Source organism: Pangasianodon hypophthalmus, chromosome 11, assembly GCF_027358585.1.
Source record: "Pangasianodon hypophthalmus isolate fPanHyp1 chromosome 11, fPanHyp1.pri, whole genome shotgun sequence".
NCBI classification, from domain to species: domain Eukaryota; kingdom Metazoa; phylum Chordata; class Actinopteri; order Siluriformes; family Pangasiidae; genus Pangasianodon; species Pangasianodon hypophthalmus.
Genome location: NC_069720.1, coordinates 17,237,125 through 17,255,566, shown reverse-complemented (window position 1 = coordinate 17,255,566; position 18,442 = coordinate 17,237,125). Strand labels below are relative to the sequence as shown.

At 36.8% G+C, this 18,442-nt stretch overlaps 1 protein-coding gene across 2 annotated transcripts in view; it reads right to left on the bottom strand.

Annotated features, from left to right (window-relative positions):
* Nucleotides 1-2,336: 2,336 nt before the first annotated feature.
* si:ch211-126j24.1 (phosphofurin acidic cluster sorting protein 2) overlaps nt 2,337-18,442 on the bottom strand; it is a 70,263-nt gene continuing 54,157 nt past the window's right edge. Inside the window, exons 15-25 of one of the 2 annotated variants that reach the window (XM_026916023.3) lie at nt 17,397-17,503; nt 17,015-17,169; nt 16,777-16,887; nt 16,164-16,266; nt 15,743-15,775; nt 12,610-12,652; nt 12,447-12,489; nt 11,775-11,916; nt 10,431-10,654; nt 9,190-9,303; nt 2,337-5,827 (exon numbers count right to left, since the gene is read on the bottom strand). In XM_026916023.3, coding sequence (XP_026771824.1) covers nt 5,712-5,827; nt 9,190-9,303; nt 10,431-10,654; nt 11,775-11,916; nt 12,447-12,489; nt 12,610-12,652; nt 15,743-15,775; nt 16,164-16,266; nt 16,777-16,887; nt 17,015-17,169; nt 17,397-17,503 — 1,191 coding nt within the window. In that variant the 3' untranslated portion in view covers nt 2,337-5,711. The remainder of the gene's footprint in view (nt 5,828-9,189; nt 9,304-10,430; nt 10,655-11,774; nt 11,917-12,446; nt 12,490-12,609; nt 12,653-15,742; nt 15,776-16,163; nt 16,267-16,776; nt 16,888-17,014; nt 17,170-17,396; nt 17,504-18,442) is intronic. The other variant, XM_026916031.3, reaches the window with a different exon arrangement.

Below are 18,442 nucleotides of genomic sequence, written 5' to 3'. Positions count from 1 at the left end.
TGTTCTTTAAATTGCTTTTCTTCATGTTCAAGAGGTGTAGAAGCATAATTTTATTCAGATTTTCAGTTGGTTAAAATGTTTATATTCTTGGTTTGTTTATATCAATTGTCATTTTAGATTTAAGTAGGTTAATATGCTATACTAATACTTTTTTTCCAAATGGGTAACTATTTAACTTGTTAGCTTTCTTGTCACCAAGCCATTGAAACATTGTCATTAAAGGTTTAGCTTTAGTTAGGTGTAGCTTTAGATGAAATATACAAAAAATTAAGATATTAAGGATATTCATATACCTATAAAATCAGAACAAACAAGAGCAGAATCATGACTATAATAATAATAATAATAATAATAATAATAATAATAATAATAATAATAATAATAATAATATGGGGCACTGTGGCTTAGTGGTTAGCATGTTTGCCTCGCATCTCCAGGGTTGGGGGTGTGATTCCTGCCTCTGCTCTCTGTGTGTGGAGTTGGCATGTTCTCCCCGTGCTTCAGGGGTTTCCTCTGGGTACTCCAGTTTCCTCCCCCGGTCTAAAGACATGCATTGTAAGCTGACTGGCATCTCTAAATTGTCCAGTGTGTGTGTGATTGTGCCCTGCGATGGGTTGGCACCCCGTCCAGGATGTCCCCCACCTTGTGCCCCTTAGGCTCCCCTGTGTAGAATAAGGAGGATGGATGCATCATTACTATTGTACTTGTTGTTGTCGTTGTTACTCTATCTTAAACTAAATTTAATTAGTTAGAAGTCATAGATCCCTATAATTTAATGGCACTGACGTTACAAACCCTGTAGTAGTAAATATTATCAGATGAAAGTGCATCAAACTCATACCAACTCAATCTCTCCTCTAATTTATATTGACCTTATAAATGATATATAAAATTTAGATTATTTACCAATGATTTAGACAACTTTAAACAAATTTGTATATCAATATTTATACAAATCTCTTCTAGAAGTATTCAGGTAATTAGCATTTTCTTACACTACTGCCATCTGTTGGAATACAGAGAAATCACAAGCTGCCAGTAAACTACATGGTCATCACCTTGCTGTTGAGTTACAAGCAACTAACAACAAGCAACAAGCAACTTGACTTGCTTTAATTAAAATTTAAAAGCTATTTTAACTTTTGATTAAAGTACAGTGGAGAGACTGTCTGGAAAATATGGATACCATTTAGAAGACGTTTGGGAAGCAGCCCGTTCAAGTGTTTAAAAAAATAAATAAATTGAGAATGTTGCATATGTGCAGTAAAAATAAATCACTGGCTCTATGAATAAATCTGTGTTCTTCCAGTTCTTTAGATGTAAGCTTTCTGTCCACTACACCAGTTTGTGTGATGTCTTTCTCATTGGTTTTACTCTGAAGTGGTCTCCAAATGAGAAACACAGCTAAAGCTTCTCTGTGGCTTTAACCACTGTTAATCCTGTGCCACAATTTGTTCTGCTTCCCCTGCTGAAATAAAACAAATATAGGCTGCATGTTATTTTATAATACATTTCTGAACTTACTTTCAAATATATGCATAATATATATGCATATGTGACAAATTAAAGGAAAAAACAGAGGCTCTGTTATGCTGTGAGGGCATTTTGCCGGCATGGTTTACGTCCAGTTGTCCCCTTGATGGAAGAGAATTCAAATGAATTCAAAGTTCTTCTGATTGATCAACTTTATCCTCTCTGTCCTGATGAGAGTCGTCTCTTCTAGGATGACTCCAGCCCCATCCACAGGGCATGAGGGCCCACTGAACGGTTATATATATATATATATATATATATATATATATATATATATATATATATATATACATATATATATATATATATATATATACATATATATATATATATATATATATATGGGATTTACAGTACATATAAATAAATAAATATATATATATATATATATATATATATATATATATATATATATATATATATATATATATATATGTATATATATATATATATATATATATATATATATATATATATATATATAAAACCAGATCTCAATCCAATTGAACACCTATGGGAGATTTTGGAGCAAATGTTAGACAGCGCTCTCCATCACCATCATCAAAACACCAACGTAAAGGAATATCATTTGGAAAGATGTTGTTCATCCCCCAGTACAGTTCCAGAGACTTATGCAATTGATGCCATGGCACACTGAAGCTGTTTGTGTGATGGCCTGACACCTTACTAATACACTTGTATCTTTACTGAATTCCATGTAGCTTTAATAAAGGATCACATGTTGGACTAAGACTTTACTGTCCTGTTATAAATTCTCACTGCCATGGTATTAAATACACAGGTTATATCTTTAGCGTTTATTTCATCAATTTACACAATGTTATGTCTTTATCAAATACAGAAAAAAGCAAAACAAAAGTATTTGTCTGTGCACTCATAAAACAGAACACACTGGTTCATTTTTTCCTGTATTCAGTTACATGTGAAATGCATCAAAACCTTAATTGAACACAAAATATCCTATAAAAGAGGTCAACTCCTTTAAAAGGGTAATACAAAACAACATGTTAATAACAATAACAGTTAAAAATAATGCAGGCAAGGTTAAAATCGTTTCTGTATTCACAACAGTTTTTAAGACAACTGAACAGAGTAAAAACAAAACGAAACAAAAATACACACGTTCACATATGGAACGGGAACATAAGGAGCAAAGCTTGCCTCAGTGGTATACCGCAAAGGAATACTGTCATATAACTTAAAATGACATTTGTGCAAAATATGTCTGCAGATCTTTATCTCGACGAACAGACTGGCCGCATATTAGTGTTTTTACCGATCACTCTTGGCTGTAAAGGAGGGCAAGTTTACATCATTGTAGTGCTTCATAACAGAACTTCTAAAAGTCCAAACGTCTGATGAACAAAATTCAGACTCGCAACTGCATACAAACGAAGCCAAGCTGTCCAATGAAATGCACTGTAGAGCTATGACAAAATATGAACATTTTTGTACAATTGACAATGAGACTACACACAACCCCTCTATATGTAACAGTGTACCAGTCTCAACTTGGTTTATATATAAAAAAAAAATATAGAATAACACTGCAATGCTTACAGAAATGCCCTCAGCCTCAAATTCTCCTCAAACCATGCTGAAGGCCTTCTCCTGGTTCTGCCCCCTTCAAACACACATGTGCAGTAACACACACATACACACACACAGCGCTACAAATGAACCCTTTTAAAACTTGCTAACCATTTCGCCACTCTCCAAATTCACTTTCTGTTCATCTTCATTATCTTTAATCACACACACACACACACACACATATATATATATATATATATATACACATACAGATGTGTAAAGGGATTATTGAGAGAATGGATATACAAAAACACAGCTCTACTGTAAAAAGATGGAGCACCTTGCTCTCAACTCGTTGTCTTTTAGCGCAAGCCCTTTAATGGCAGTCAACAGCTGACACAACTGACCCTGTGTACACAATATCACTCTAGCAAGTACACACAATAAAGCCCTAGTGCACTTCCATAGTTCATTAATTTAATCCAAGCATAATATCATGTATCCGAATATTTTTGCTGTCATAAATCGGAGACGTCTCTGGAGTCTGGCCTACGCATCAGTAACACACTTAAAGGGCACATTTTTATAATGCGATGGGTTTGGAGGGTGCGACAGTTTTTGGTCTGAGTGAAGATCCGTATTGAAACATTCCTCAAACTGAGGTATCTATATCGCAGTCACGAGCCAAATTCGAATCTCCCTTTAAATTTGCACCAAACTGAGTTTCCCTCCTTTAGTTAAAAGCTCAGACAGGGTGAGAGCAGCATCTATTTCATAGTTTTCCTTTTTTTCGCTTTCAGATCACTGTGCTTTAGAGTCAAACCAGGCAAACTACCTGCTAAGCACTGCCTTAAATGAATACCCCAGCGTTTTTCAATCTAATCCTTATCTACTGTACTGTAGTGTATGTGCTATTACTACAGACAATAATTTGAACACATTTCCCTGTACTGAGAAAAATAACTAAAACCGTTTACTTGGAACTCACTTATAATGTTAGTCTAAAGGCAGCTGGTGAGGCAGTAGTCGTAGAACACTTTCATTAATTCTTTAGTTGAGGGTATTAGTGAAGTCAATTCAGTTCTAAATCAGATTTCAGAGAGGGGACTACATTTTCAGAGGGAAGAATTTGTTGATGTGCATTACTCTGTGCTCAAACTAGCAAGCGACAGGTGACCATTCATTTTCTATGTATGGGCCGCAATTTCATCGAACATTAATAGCAATAGCATAATGTGGTATAGCGAAAAAATAAATTGATTCTCGTGGTGCGTGTGGTCTGACATTTCTTTAGTTCCCTACTTACAACTTTAGTTCCTACTTGCATTAGTTCCCTTTTATTGTTTAATGCTGAAAAATGGAAGAAAAATTTATAAACATGATTTAATCTTCTTCTGTCATAGATGACCTGTCATTAAGCGTGTATAGAAACGTGAACAAAAATAAAGCTTGGAAGGAAGTAGCAGAGAGGTTGGCTTGTTTTGCCAATCTGTCAAGGAAACTAGGACAAATCCTAGCACATAAATTATAAATGAAATAAACTATTTTTACACTGATCAGTGTGTTATTTAAGTTGCGTTTAATTAGACTTAGAAGCTACATAGAGCTACTACTGTTTCTCAATGGTACTAAAAAAAGATGGACAGTGCACTTGTCAGGCTTGTTGCTTTCTAGTGTGAATGTATGGGCGCCATACGTTGTTCACACAAAAACCTCTGGGAATGTGTGAGTAACTTAAATGAATGTTTACTGTATTGCTCCAGTGTTAAAAACCAGGTAAAACAATCAGCTAAAAATGGTTGATAGAAGACATTTGCTCATGTCTGTCTCAGAGATCTTTATAGTTAGAATGTAAAGTTTGTAAAGTTTTGCATTTCTGTAATATAACCACATGATTTTCAAGTAAATTAGTTTTAAGTAATTTTCTCAGTACAGGAAAATATGTTGACGGACTTGTGTGTTGTAATCAGACATATGCTACATATCTGGCAAATACAGCTCAGGTTGTAAAACACCAGGGTATTTCTTGAATGGGTGCGAGTCCTTTCTCTCAACTTCAACCTACAATCTTGAAAGGAAGAGCTGTTTAAAAAAGAAGAGCTCTTTAAATTTCACAGCAAGGTCTGAATCACTCTGAAGAGCAAACCTGATCCCAACCCACCCCACCCCCACCAATCCCCCTATTTTCAGTACAATCACCCTCACTTCTGCAGCACCACCACCATCACACACACCACCTTGTACACAGAACAAATATGACCACAGGATTTCATTGAAATAATAAAAATGCTAACCAAACAAAGTGCAAAACCAAGCTGCCATTACGTGGTGGCTACAAAATTCTAACCACAATATGTATACAAAAATGGCAGCATATATATTTATATATATATATATTTTTTTTTACAAACAAACCTTCTTCCTTTTGCTGGTGCAACAGCCAAGAACAGAACAGAACATTAATAACAGCAACATCCATGTAGTTTGGGACACAGAGCGTTTCCACAGGAAAATCCACATTTCAGGGTTTTTTTTTTTTTTTCAGTCTCCCTTTTTCCTCAGGCAGTCTCTCCCTTGCTTCATGAGGTGTGCGCCAGAGAAAGTTCCAGAGCATCACGGGCTCATCACAGGGCCTTGGTGTAGCCGAAGATTCCCACGGGGAAGTGCTTTACATGGGTGGGCCACTGCGCGGCCAGCTGGAAAAACTTCACATCATGCCACTCCACACCATCAATGGAGACTGGTCAACAAATAAAAGAGAGAAATGATAAATATAGCAAGCAAGTGAACTACAGCTGTGACTCGTATGATGACAATGAACCTGAAAAAAACCTATGTGGAATCGCATATGAATTTAAAACAAATATTAGGTGACGTTTACATGAAAAAAAAAGAGCTTCAAGAGAATATTGAGAATATTTGAAATATTATAGAAGTGTAAACAAAAAAATGATTTGAATTGTAAAATTGGTCCAATGATACAACCAATAGATTACAAGCCAAGGGAAAATGGTTAAAAACTGATCCATCTGTCAAACACAGCTTGTCATTTTACCAAGAAACTGATAAGTCCTCTGTCTTGAAGACTTTCTCGCGGTGGAAAACTGAAATGTATCTCAGCTGAATCATATTGGTGCTAAACCCAATCGTATCGGATCAGTAGTGAATTGAAGTGCATCAAATCGTTACTTGTTTAATCTTATCTCATTTTGTATCATATGGTATCCAACCTGTCAAAATTGATGTCGGAATGAGGGAGAGTCACACCCTAAAATACTGAAATCTAGATGTAATACTACAATATAACCAGCAGATGGTAGATATTTCCTAAAATGACTTTGATAGCATTGAGTAAGCACTGGGTTCTTGTGTGAAGTCAGGGTGTGAGGACAAGGGTTCAGTTTTGGTCTCATTAAAGGGGCAGTTTTATATTTAGCCTTTACACATATATCTATGGCAGTAGCCTTGAATGTATCACATGATGAAACTCCCTATATTCCCTAATCCTTTCCAAAATAATGCTAAAAATAGCAAACAATATCTCTTCATGTACCAGCTACATCAAACTTTCAATTACTGTTGGTATGAATATAGAATATAAAACACAAAAGACAGTAGTTGTACAGTTTAATTCAAAAAGAATATAGCAGCCATCTCTGATTTTATTAATCAGGCCATATTATCTGAAATTGCACATTCAGCAGCTGTGTAATGTAATGTTCATAGGAATTCATAATGTTTCTGTCATTATTAAAAATTATTATAATTTCCATAGCCTCCTGAAAATAGTGACTTGTGAATGTACAACAGCACGAATTAATAAGGCCAAACCTAGTACTATTGATGCTTGGCAATGTTTTTCCTTTAACATACTCGATTATATAAAGGAATGATTTGTTTTGTTTTTTTCTTTTTCCCCTCCCTCTCTCTCTCTCTCTCTCTCTCTCTCCTTTTTGACTGGACTCTTTAAATTATTGATTATATGTCTGTTGTTTTTGTGTTTTGTTTTGTTTTTTGTCTTGTTTTGTTTTGCTTTAAATGGATGTTATGATGTTATGTTATATGTAAAAGACAATAAAAAGTTGAATACAAAAAAAAAATGATTATAATTTGATAAATATCTGAATGTCATTCACTGTGGTTATAAGAAGGTCTGTGATCCATGTTGACTTCTCATGCTTTTGTACAAAGCTGTTAAATCAGATTTACTGACTGCCAAAAGTAAAAAAAAAAAAAAAAAAAAAAAAAAAAAAAAAAAAAGGAATTGCGCCACTATGATCAGTGTTTACATCTTGTGGCCTTGCTACACCACTCTTTTCACACAATGCGAGTGCCAACTTGTATGATTTCATGCTTTAGAGTAAGAAAAGGGTAATAATGAGGAAGTGAAAAGAAAACATCTTTGAACCTTGGAAAAAAATAAGTCTTCAGCAGAAAAGGGACTCAGAATCAGTCAGTTAGCATTAGTTAATTTCTGTAGATGCAAAGAATGTGTCAATAAGGAAATGGAGTAGCAGTAGAAGCTAGTGTGATGCTCAGCAGTGACATGAGGTAAGCTAGATTCCATAGCACAGGGGTGTGCAACTCAAATTCATAAAGGCCCAGTTCCAAAAATACAAAACTCCAGATAATCAACTGACATGACTGAACAGTGATAGCAGTTACCTTTTAATTAGATTAGTTAAGGGGCTATAAATAAGACACTTTGAAGTGATTGTATTTTGGTTCATGTTACTACTTTGGACTAGCTCCATAGACATGAATTTGACACAGGGAGAATAAACACATACTTCTCTGTCCAACATTATGTTTTCATAATCGACTTCTTTTTAAACAAGCCATGTCCTTGGTTCCCTAATCAATCCAGAGAAGGTAAATAAAATGAAAAAGCTATGAAATCTATGAAACCTCTCCCCTTTCTGAGCTAATGCGTTTAGCCCTGTGGCAAGTCTCTGGGCCGAGACCTTCAGTTAAATAATTGACATAAATACATGGCACTGGATAAGCCTCAACAGAGGATCTGTTACAGAAGCTGAGCTGGTTCATGTTTAGAAAATTAGAGTCACTGAACTACAGCCAGGTTTTTTTTAATATATATTTATCGGCTCTGCTTCAGTAATTTTTTTGGCTTGCTGAAATTTTGCTGGATCCACATCGGGACTGCAGTTTGCCAGTTCTGTCAATCTCTAACATATCAGATATCAAGTCAAATAAACCTGGCTTCAGATTCAGAAAAACTAAAAGCGTTGTGTAATACTGCTGTTCCTCTGATGAACTGATCATGCACTGGCATCCATACTTGGTGTAGTATTTTCCAACTGCTTCTTTTTCTGAAAGCCTGAAGGGTCTTTTTGCGTGCGTGTGCGTGTGTGTGTGTGTGTGTGTGAGTGAGTGTACATGAGTGATGTGGTTTGTGGGTTGCTTGTGGGCCGTTCTTATGCATACTATCCAACCGAATCATACAAGGACCACAGCATGTTTCAATCACTGTGATTACGACAGCTGGGTGTTCAAGTGGACCTACACTACATAGTGATTTTTCTGTAACTAATGTTTAAAGTGGAGGTAAAAACTGGATGTTCCAAGTCCCCTATCACGTGAAAACTACGCCTATGTGTGACGATACGGGTATGGCAGTACACCACAATCAGATAATATGACTATTTTCTATTTCAAACTGTATGATTTGAAATTCTTACTTAAACTGAGTGTTAGTTCTATAAATGCTAAACATAAACAACATTACAGTACAAATAAATAATTGAGTTATCATAATAAGCAACCAAATAGACACATAAACTGTTAATGTGCAGCTTGTAATTTAATGAAGTCAATTAAGAAGGAAGCCAACTTTTACTAAGCTCATTAATATCACTTTCACTAATTAATTGAGGAAGCCAAAAATCATGATCAAGCTTTGCCTGATGAAACAATGACATCACTACAAATGTTATAAAACCATTATATTGGCTTGTATGCTTATCATCATCATGCCCTGAATTTTTCATAATGTTCCCCCTAGTGTGAACAAATCAAATCTGGTTTTGCATTATTCATGCCAGTATGGTGTGTGTGTGTGTGTGTGTGTGAGCCATTCTTTACCTCTCAGCATGGTGTGTTGGTGTTTGGCTGTGCAGATCAGCCTACTAATGCCATCGATCACCTGGCTCTTGGAGTCCACGTCCTTTTCCTTCGGCTTCTTGCTGAGGAAAATCACTACAAACAGAGAGGAACACAAAATGCTCAATGTGGTCTGCTGTGTCAGCTCCAATAAATCACAAGGAGAAATCACAAACACAATAATGCACCATCTGCACTCTTGCGGACACTACATGAAAAAATGAACATGTGATATAAAGCTGTATGCTCAAATAAGAGTCAGAGCACAATATAAAAAAATAAAATACAAAATAATAGGATGTGCTGGATCAAGCGCTATTTTATACGATGCTGGCTGAAGAGGATTGAAGCCAAATTATTAAATTAAACCAAACTTGCATTGATTAATATGATAATTACAACTAGGACTATTCACCCAGCAATATATTGGCAATATATTACACTCCTATTTGATGTTATTTCAGTGCTTGCCACCTTTACCATATACCTTCCCTTTTCATTTTTAAATTGTCTCTTGCATTTATGTTGCACTGTATTATATATGACAGCAATATGTGACTGTCTTCAGTTCACATTTTCTATCCCTGGTTTTTTTGAGCTCAAAAATAACTGCTTGTGGTTCAAGGTGGTGATTTAGACGCTGTTTAAAAAAAAATCATCACAGACGCTTCTACTAAAGAGAATCTGGCAACCTTGCATGCATGAACTATGTGCAGTTAATTTGCATAATCTGAATAGTGCATAGAGAAAATCGACTTAAGCACATGCATAACCCATCTCTGAATACATGTAACTTTCCCTATGTAAATATTGAAATAGCTTTCTCACAAATCCCGCCTGCTGCACTAACAGTTCCTACTCTCAAGCAGTCTGCCGACTAGATGTCCAAGAAATTGTTCAAGTCACCACAGCAACAAAAAAATTCCGGTGGGTAACACGGGTTCACTTTACATCCCCATCTAATTCATGGCATTATGGTAACCATGACAACGCTCGCATTAGAACACCATTATCAGGTTTCTTCATGCAGCTTGGGTTTCCACAGGCTTTACAAGCGTACTGTAACTCATTTAGCTCTTTATATCCAATACACAAACACCAAAGGGTGCTTTACATTTAATTAACTCTTAACCACATATAAATTAAGAACTAGTGCCTGCTGAAAAAGCTGATGATGGAGGCTTTGAAGGATGGTTAGTAGCGTGTGTGTGTGTGTGTGTCACCTTTCTTATTTTTCTCTTTCATGACGACGGTCATGGCCATGCCGTGAGGTGGAGTGAGCTCTCCTCCGCTGGGGATGCGTGAGACCTGCAGGGAGCGGAAGTTGCTCTTCAGAGTGTTCTTCATCACCACATCTCTTTTCTCTCCATCCTTCTTCTTCTCTGCACCCTGACACGTCCAGTAATCCACCTGCAGTCCCATCACTTCTCCACCTGAGCCTGGAGAACTACACACACACACACACACACACACACACACACTTAGTTACTTGAGTTGTTTATATGCCTTATTTAGTACATGGCATTTTGAAGAAGGATTTTCTTATCTACTAAGTTACTGAAATTTAATGTTATATGCAAGATCTGAAATTTTAATCCAGTAAGAACTGGATTAAATATCAGCAGATATAATAAATCTGAAAAGTAATAATTAATAATGATGAAAAGTAATAATAATAATTTTGGAGTTGTGAATTTTGCTGAACACAGAGTTTAATATTACTGATCCTGTTCAAATCGACCTCGTGTATTACCAGGTTTCTGTATAGCTACCTTGTGAAAACGTCCATTGTTAAAAACGTCATATAACTAAAAGCGAACCTGGTGATCGAGCCATATATAACCTTATTGTTACTTGTCTGACACTTAATGCTGCCATGTACACTGGGTACATTGTTATTTTGGACAAATAAATTCAAATAAAGTCTGTCTTGTATAAATTGACCAATCAAATCTCTTACAAGTTGCATTACCAAACCTGGTCAAACTAATCCAGAAAGGTGTTATAAACTCTCAGGAATAAAAAATATTAAACTGTATCTTTTCATCCTCTGCATCTTTTGTACTTTTAGTATGTATTAATCGCCTGTACATGAGAATATGGTGTACATTTCATGTGATTCATATTCATATTTCTGGAAAGTGGACTGAGAACTCTAGGTATAAATGAGTGTGCGAGTGTGCGAGTGTGTGTGTGTGTGTGTGTGTGTGTGTGTGTGGTGCCCTGTTGTGGACATACTCCCATTCAGGGTGCATTATATTGTGCTCCAGTTATAGGTTCTGTATCTATCATCACCCTGACCAGGATAAAGTGGTTACTGAAGAGGATGTACCGTTAATTAACTTTTAAAGTAAGACTTTAAAGATACACTCCCATTCATCTTTCCAGGTAAAAGATACATAGTAAAAGTACAACATATGTACAACAAGAAAAGGTACTTAATTTAATTTAGTACCTTTTTCTGAGAGTGTAGACAATTTTAAATGATCTCTGTAATTGTCTAGATTGATGTCTCTGTGTGAGTGAGACAAAGAGGATGAGAGTGAGGAAAAGTGTGGGTAATGTACCCTGCTCCAGACAGACTAGCCGAGACAGAGGGAGAGGAGGGAGGAGTGCAGGTCATGTCTTTCCCATATGGTGCCCCAGTCTGGGCTGGAGGTGAAGACAGCATGTTCATACTGCCCATCACATTGGCATCATCAGAATCCACTACGGAGAGTACGCACATGCACACACACACACACACACACATTAAATTACACTATCCATGGTGGTATGTACAGGAAATAATAGACCAATAGCTATCTACTATATACAGTGGCTTACTTAAGTATTTGCCCCATTAATCTTTTCGACATTTTTTTCGTGTTACAAATGGGTTTAACTGGACTTATACTATGTGACAAATTTACACAAAATAGCCCATAATATTAAAGTGAGAGGAAAATCAATATCATTTGCACCATTCTTTACTAATAAAAAAGGTAACTGTTGTTAAAGCATATCCCAAACTATGAACATCCCACTGGTTGCCATTAAATCCATTCGTAAACAATGTAAAGAATATAGAATCTAAAGAATATAGCACATGTCAGAGAAGCAACCAAGAGGCCATGGGTAACCCTCAACATGATACTACCAACACCGTGCTTCCCTGTGGGGATGGAATACTTATGGAAGGCACTGTAACTTATCATACAGTAAGTGCACTACTTGTCTGTACATGCAGAGGCTCCTACCTGACGTGGACAGGTTGTGCTCAACAATGCCTACTTTCACCAACTGTAAAAAAGACAAGCAAAAACAATACAGTTTCGTCCTCTTCTACAGATAAACATCTTTGAACATATTCAATTTGCAGTGGATCTGATAAACAAAAATCAATCAGCTCTGCACTCTTACCCCAATGAATGGCACAAACTTCTGGCACGAGTCCTCATCAGGGCTGTGTAGGGAAACAATGAGGAAATATTAGTACAGTGCAGCTCAAACACAGGTCTAACGTTACTGAGTCAGTGAGTGGCTGGGTGAATGTGCACTCGGGTGTCCAGGTGTGAGGCAGTGGGTCATGTCAAGGCTGGCTATGTGACAAAGGCATGGCGCCACCTCCTGGTGGCAGGGTGCTGTGAAGAAGCAGGGGGTCATGCCATGAAGTCATGAGTGGATGCTGGGATAGCTGCTTACAACCTCCACCAATCAGGTGCAGTGTAAGGCGGTGGACAGCAGTGTGTGGTCATTCTGCTCACCCTGTACTCCAATACTGTTTTTAAAATGCACTCTCAAGACACTAGCTAAGCTATCACCATGTTTTTATATTGTGTTTCATATTTGAAATCATAATTAGAAATTGTTGTTGCTGTAGAGCTAGCCTTCCTGAATGTCAACACCTGAGTCGATGCTGATAGACGATGCCAAATACAATTATAAAATCCATCAACTGCCACAAATATTTGTGTGAAAACTTACTGACCATTACAAAGTGCTGACATCAAATAAACGTCTACTTAAAGAAAGCTTCATTACGTCAACTATTACATACAGTATGTTTTTCTTTGTTTCATCTTATTTATTCGTTTATTATTAGGCTAAGGTTATGTAGAGTGTCCTCCCTGTTGAAGTTGTTCCTACAGAAATTATAACGTATTAAAATGAGAGCATTAATATAACCTTGATTTCAATTACAGCCATCAGAGCTGCTGTTATAAAAATCGGAGCGTCTGACCATCTCAACGTTCAGACTCAAGAATTCAACAGTGCTGTGATATAAAATAACTAAATTACTTGCAGGCTGTTTGAGTTTAAAAAGTAGTGAGGATACCTCCTCACTATTGAATTAAATATTATTGAATGTAAATAAGATGTAGGCAAAATCTGATTATCAGAATATTTTCCTATATTTAAGCACATCTCATTGTGTTTGCTGCCAAGTGGACGTACATTTCTGCTTAAAAAAAAATCTATGTCCTTCTCCCAATGTGCAGCCCTTAACCACGTGTGTGATAATGATGACGATGGTGAGAACAGTATTGGAACACAGGGTTAATGATAGACAGTCTCCTCTGACCACCTCTGATTTTAAAGATCAGGGGCCTTTTGCTAACTGAGCTCATGAAGCTGATGTCTGAACCCGGAATGAGGATGAAGCAACTCGACTAAATATACTAAAGTATAGTGGCGAAAAATGACTGGTTATTTTTTCTTTGCTAGTGATGTCATGCTGATTAGGCAGTGAGTCCCAAGAGTCCTACGATTTTGTGCTCAGTGTATCCTTGAGACGTATCCCTGAGATACAGTGAGCGCACTGGTGTTAGACTATTTTTATTATAATGTTCGCATGTCTAAACGCTTTAAGTAATGTGATCACTAAGCGGGAGTGTGTGTGTTCATAGGACATGACGCTTCTGTGACATTCACTACTGCCACTCTCCATGATGAAGCACCTGTGTACTGGCAGAGGTCCAAGTTTGAAAAAGGGAAAGTCACCCTTCTGCTGATTTTCTCTTTTTATTCTCTCCATAAATCAATGTTAGTCTCGGTCTCTATCACTTTTTATATGAGTTTTAATACCCCACTCTCTCTGTCCTCCGCTGTTTCATTTTCTAATATCCTCCTCTCATTTTACTCTCTTTTATGTGAGCTGGTAATTGGCTGTATGACCTTTCTGCTTATGTGTTTGTCCTTCCCCTGGGGCCATACAGACCTGTCCAGACTAGTCATCCAACCCTGAGCCTCCCATGTGTGTGTACTTCTGATAGCTACATCTTCCTGGTTTTATTCCTTTTTCATCTTTTTGTTAAAGATTTCCTTTCTAACCATATTCTTCTACCTTAAAGGAATAATCCAGCATTTTTCCACTTAATCTCTATCTACTGCATCTGTAATGTGTGATTACTATAGACATGAATTTTAACATGTTTCTATGTACTGAGAAAGGAAGAGAAAACCTGTTTATACAAAATTCACTTATAATGGAAGTCTAAGAGTAGTTGTTGGAGCACTCATAATATTTGTATTTTGATGTATCTGTATAATTCATCCTGCTCTAGCATACGACTTTTGTTAGACGTTCTCACATGGCTGTCTCAAGACCCTTATTGTTAGTGTTACGGTTGTAGTTTTGAGTTTGCATTACATAGTCACATCTTCAAGAAAATAGTCAACAGCTGCCCTTCCATTATAAGAGAGTTTTGAGTAAACAGGTTTTTCTTTTTGTTTTCTCAGTACAAGGAAACTTGTCAGAATTCTTGTCAGAAAATATCACACATACATTTACACTTATGGCATTTGGCCATAAGATGCCCTTGTCCAGACCGACTTACATACGCTACCAGACCACAATCCAGATGCGGACTCAAACTGGACCAAACCAAGTACTTGAAAAATACTGTAAAAAATACTGAAAAAATGGCCATAGTTCAGCAACTCTAAACATGAACCTGCTTGGTTTCTATATCAAATCCCATGATGCAGCCAATCACAGGCATGTAAATGATTTAGCTGAAGGCAGCTGTACCAGATACTAGCTACAGGGCTAAAGACAAGGCTAATTTATTCTAAAAATGTCGACAACAGAAAACAGAATGTTTAAAGATGAATGGACCAGTGGGTGCACTACTCACAACTGGTAACGTAAAGCGACACTATGAAACAAAACATAACCCCTTCAAATTGTTTTATTTATAGCCATAAAGCCATCATTAATGATTACGAATTAAATGGTAGATGTTGTCAACATTCAGTCATTTTAGTGGCTTATCTGGATTTGGAAAGCAAGGAATTTTATGCAGCTGGATCTTTACATATTTTTGCATACCCCTGCAGCAGATAGAGATTAAGCTGAAAAATACAGAAGTATTCCTTTAACTAATAAGAAACTTTGTTAAAACACTTCAGTGCACTCACTCAAACTGAACCAGACCAAAAGAAAAAAGACAGACAGACACACAGTAAAATTAGCAGTGTGACGCATTGAGTATGAGTGGGTTAGACACAACAGGGGAAAACTGGGAACGTCAACCCACACACGATCATGTACCTGATGTAAAAATCAAAATACAAACTTCTTTTCCTTGAGTGCCAACAAAAGAAAAAAGGGAAAGAAACCCAAAGCACAACAGTATTACAAACGTGTTGGTTCTGAGCTGTTTAGTAATGTTTCTCAGTGCAAAAATAAAGCACATAACTATAAAATAAACCAGGAAAAAACAATGCAGAAAACACAGAACAGAATCAAGATATTAAAAGGATTTTTAATTGCACTGATAAAATCCTTTTAATAGAATAACTCTGCCACATATACTCTCTGAAATTAAATGTAGAAACATTTCTAACAAGAAAAATAACAACAGATAAACAACAGAAATCTTTACACATATTTATGGCACATAAAGTATCTCGATCAGCTTTTTACAAATACACACACACACACACACACACACACACACTTATTGGAGTACCTTTTCTGTTTGTAGGTGAGCATGGCCTCAGAGATGGGGAAGTGATGGGACATGTTTGCTCCTGCCAGATACTGAGACACTCGGCCGGCCACATCAATGTTGTCTGTTCAGACAGAAGGCAATTATGTGGAAAAATGTCTCACACATAAACAAACATTCTTTATATCTTTAGTTCCCAGGAACTTTAATGTGTGATTGCTTTCCAGTTAGTCTAACGTTAGTCTTGTGAGAACAATATGCAGTACCAAGTATAAATATGTGAGTGACTGTATGCAATGATTATTTGAATAATCAATTAATATATTGATATTTAACCTATTAGCTTGATTATACAGACAATAACCTAAGCTCCGGATCAAATAATAAAAATTAATAAATGAATAATAAGACAGGATTTTAAGGGGTTACACTTTTTTTAGACAAAGTTCAAGAGAAGATTCCACACTTCATTTCCTTACTCTTATTCTGGAATATTAGCTTAATCATTTCATATGGGTTTCCATGTCAAGTTGCTCCTGGATTATATCTTAGAATTTGGAAAAACTAAGAAACAAAACTTAATTGAATTCTGAAGCAATTCAAACAGAATTAATTGTAAGGATTTGGATCAAACCTGATGTTGGGGCCTCTAACCTCCCGAACACATCTCTCCAGCCAGCGTCCAAGAAAATGCTGCTGAACTTATTATCGAAAGATGAGATGTACTTCGCCACAGGGTGGCAACCTGAACAACGGAGATAACGAAAACCTCAATACAATCAAAACAACAACACAAAAAAAAAATAAACAGAAATGAAGCTTTTTCCCTCATTTGGAGTTTCTTGAGAATTGTGGTGTGATTTCCAGCTTACCGACAGGAATGACCAGGAAGCGGATGTAGCTCAGCCAGTCAGGGGTCTTGTTAGCGAGCTGCTCCACAAAGCACCTCAGCACAGTGCTCAGGTAACTCTGGTCTCCCGCCACGGCCACTTTAATGGTGGGCGGCGTCTGTGCGTTGCAGTTACAGCTGAGGAGAAATGGATATCTCATAAAAATTAAGATCAACCATCTCTTTTGTCTGGCAGTTGTTTATATATGAAGTGGCTGTCGCTGCAATTTGCTAATGAACTTCAGAGCTTATCCACAGTGCTTAGCAACAGTTGCTATGCACGAGTGCTCAGTTGGTCAGAAAATCAGAAGATCAGTATGAAGGCAATGCTGAGGTTTCCAGCAAGGTGAAAAATGGACACTTACAATCTCTGGATCCTGGTGACGATGGTGTTGAAAGCCGCCTGCACATCAGCAGCAGAGATGGTTGAGACGATGGGCTGCTTGTGCTCATGGAGGATCTCATTCAGATACTGCAGAGAGAGAGAAGAGAGAAGAGAGAGAGAGAAGAGAGAAGAGAGAGGATGAGAGAGATGGAGTGAGAGGAGGAAATCTGGCAAGAAAAAGAATTGCATAGGGGAAATCCTCCAGCTGGAGAACGGCGACCAAAAGATTTTTTTGTTCTCAAGAGAACTTTCTCACTGATAATATGACCAATTATTGCTTTTTTAAAAAAAGTTTCATGAACATAGAATATAATATATGCTGCACAAGTAATGCTGTGTATGTTCAAGTCTCACTTCTACAGACTACAGTTGCTGCTGGAATGCAAGGAACCTCACAATCCGGTTAAATTTAGTCTTGAGAAGCTGCCGATGTAAGCAGATGTTCTATATCACACTGTCCAAGTGATCTAGAACTTACACCTGGACTTGTAAAAGCCAGACACGCCACATTTATTGACACTTCTCTATGCTTTGTATTTTTTGCATGACCAGGTTAAGGGCATAATTTCAATATTTATGAAACCTTGTCTCTGAAAAATTCCTTTTACAAAGACTTTTCAAAGGAATTTCTCCAAAAACGTCCAATACTGTACAATAATGTGTGCTCTTTAGTGCTTCATAGAAGAAAAAAATGGCAATGTCAGCTCTGTTAGTCTTTACCCATTACATATTAGCTAGTCCATTGAAAATATACTGCCTAATAGGTCACAGACCAATGTTAATATTTACAATATTATGAATAGGAAAAATATTTGATACTTGGATATAACAATTCTGCCTTGAAAGATTCTGCATCAGTGCAAAAACGCAAAAAAAAACTCCAAAACTCATCAGTACCAAACATTTCGGAACTAAAAAACAAACTTTATATATATGCTACAGCTGTCAATCTTTGAAACTTGCAGTCAGATCTGAATTACTGAGTAATACATTAGTTTGCTTTCAAATGAAATGTATTCAAATGAG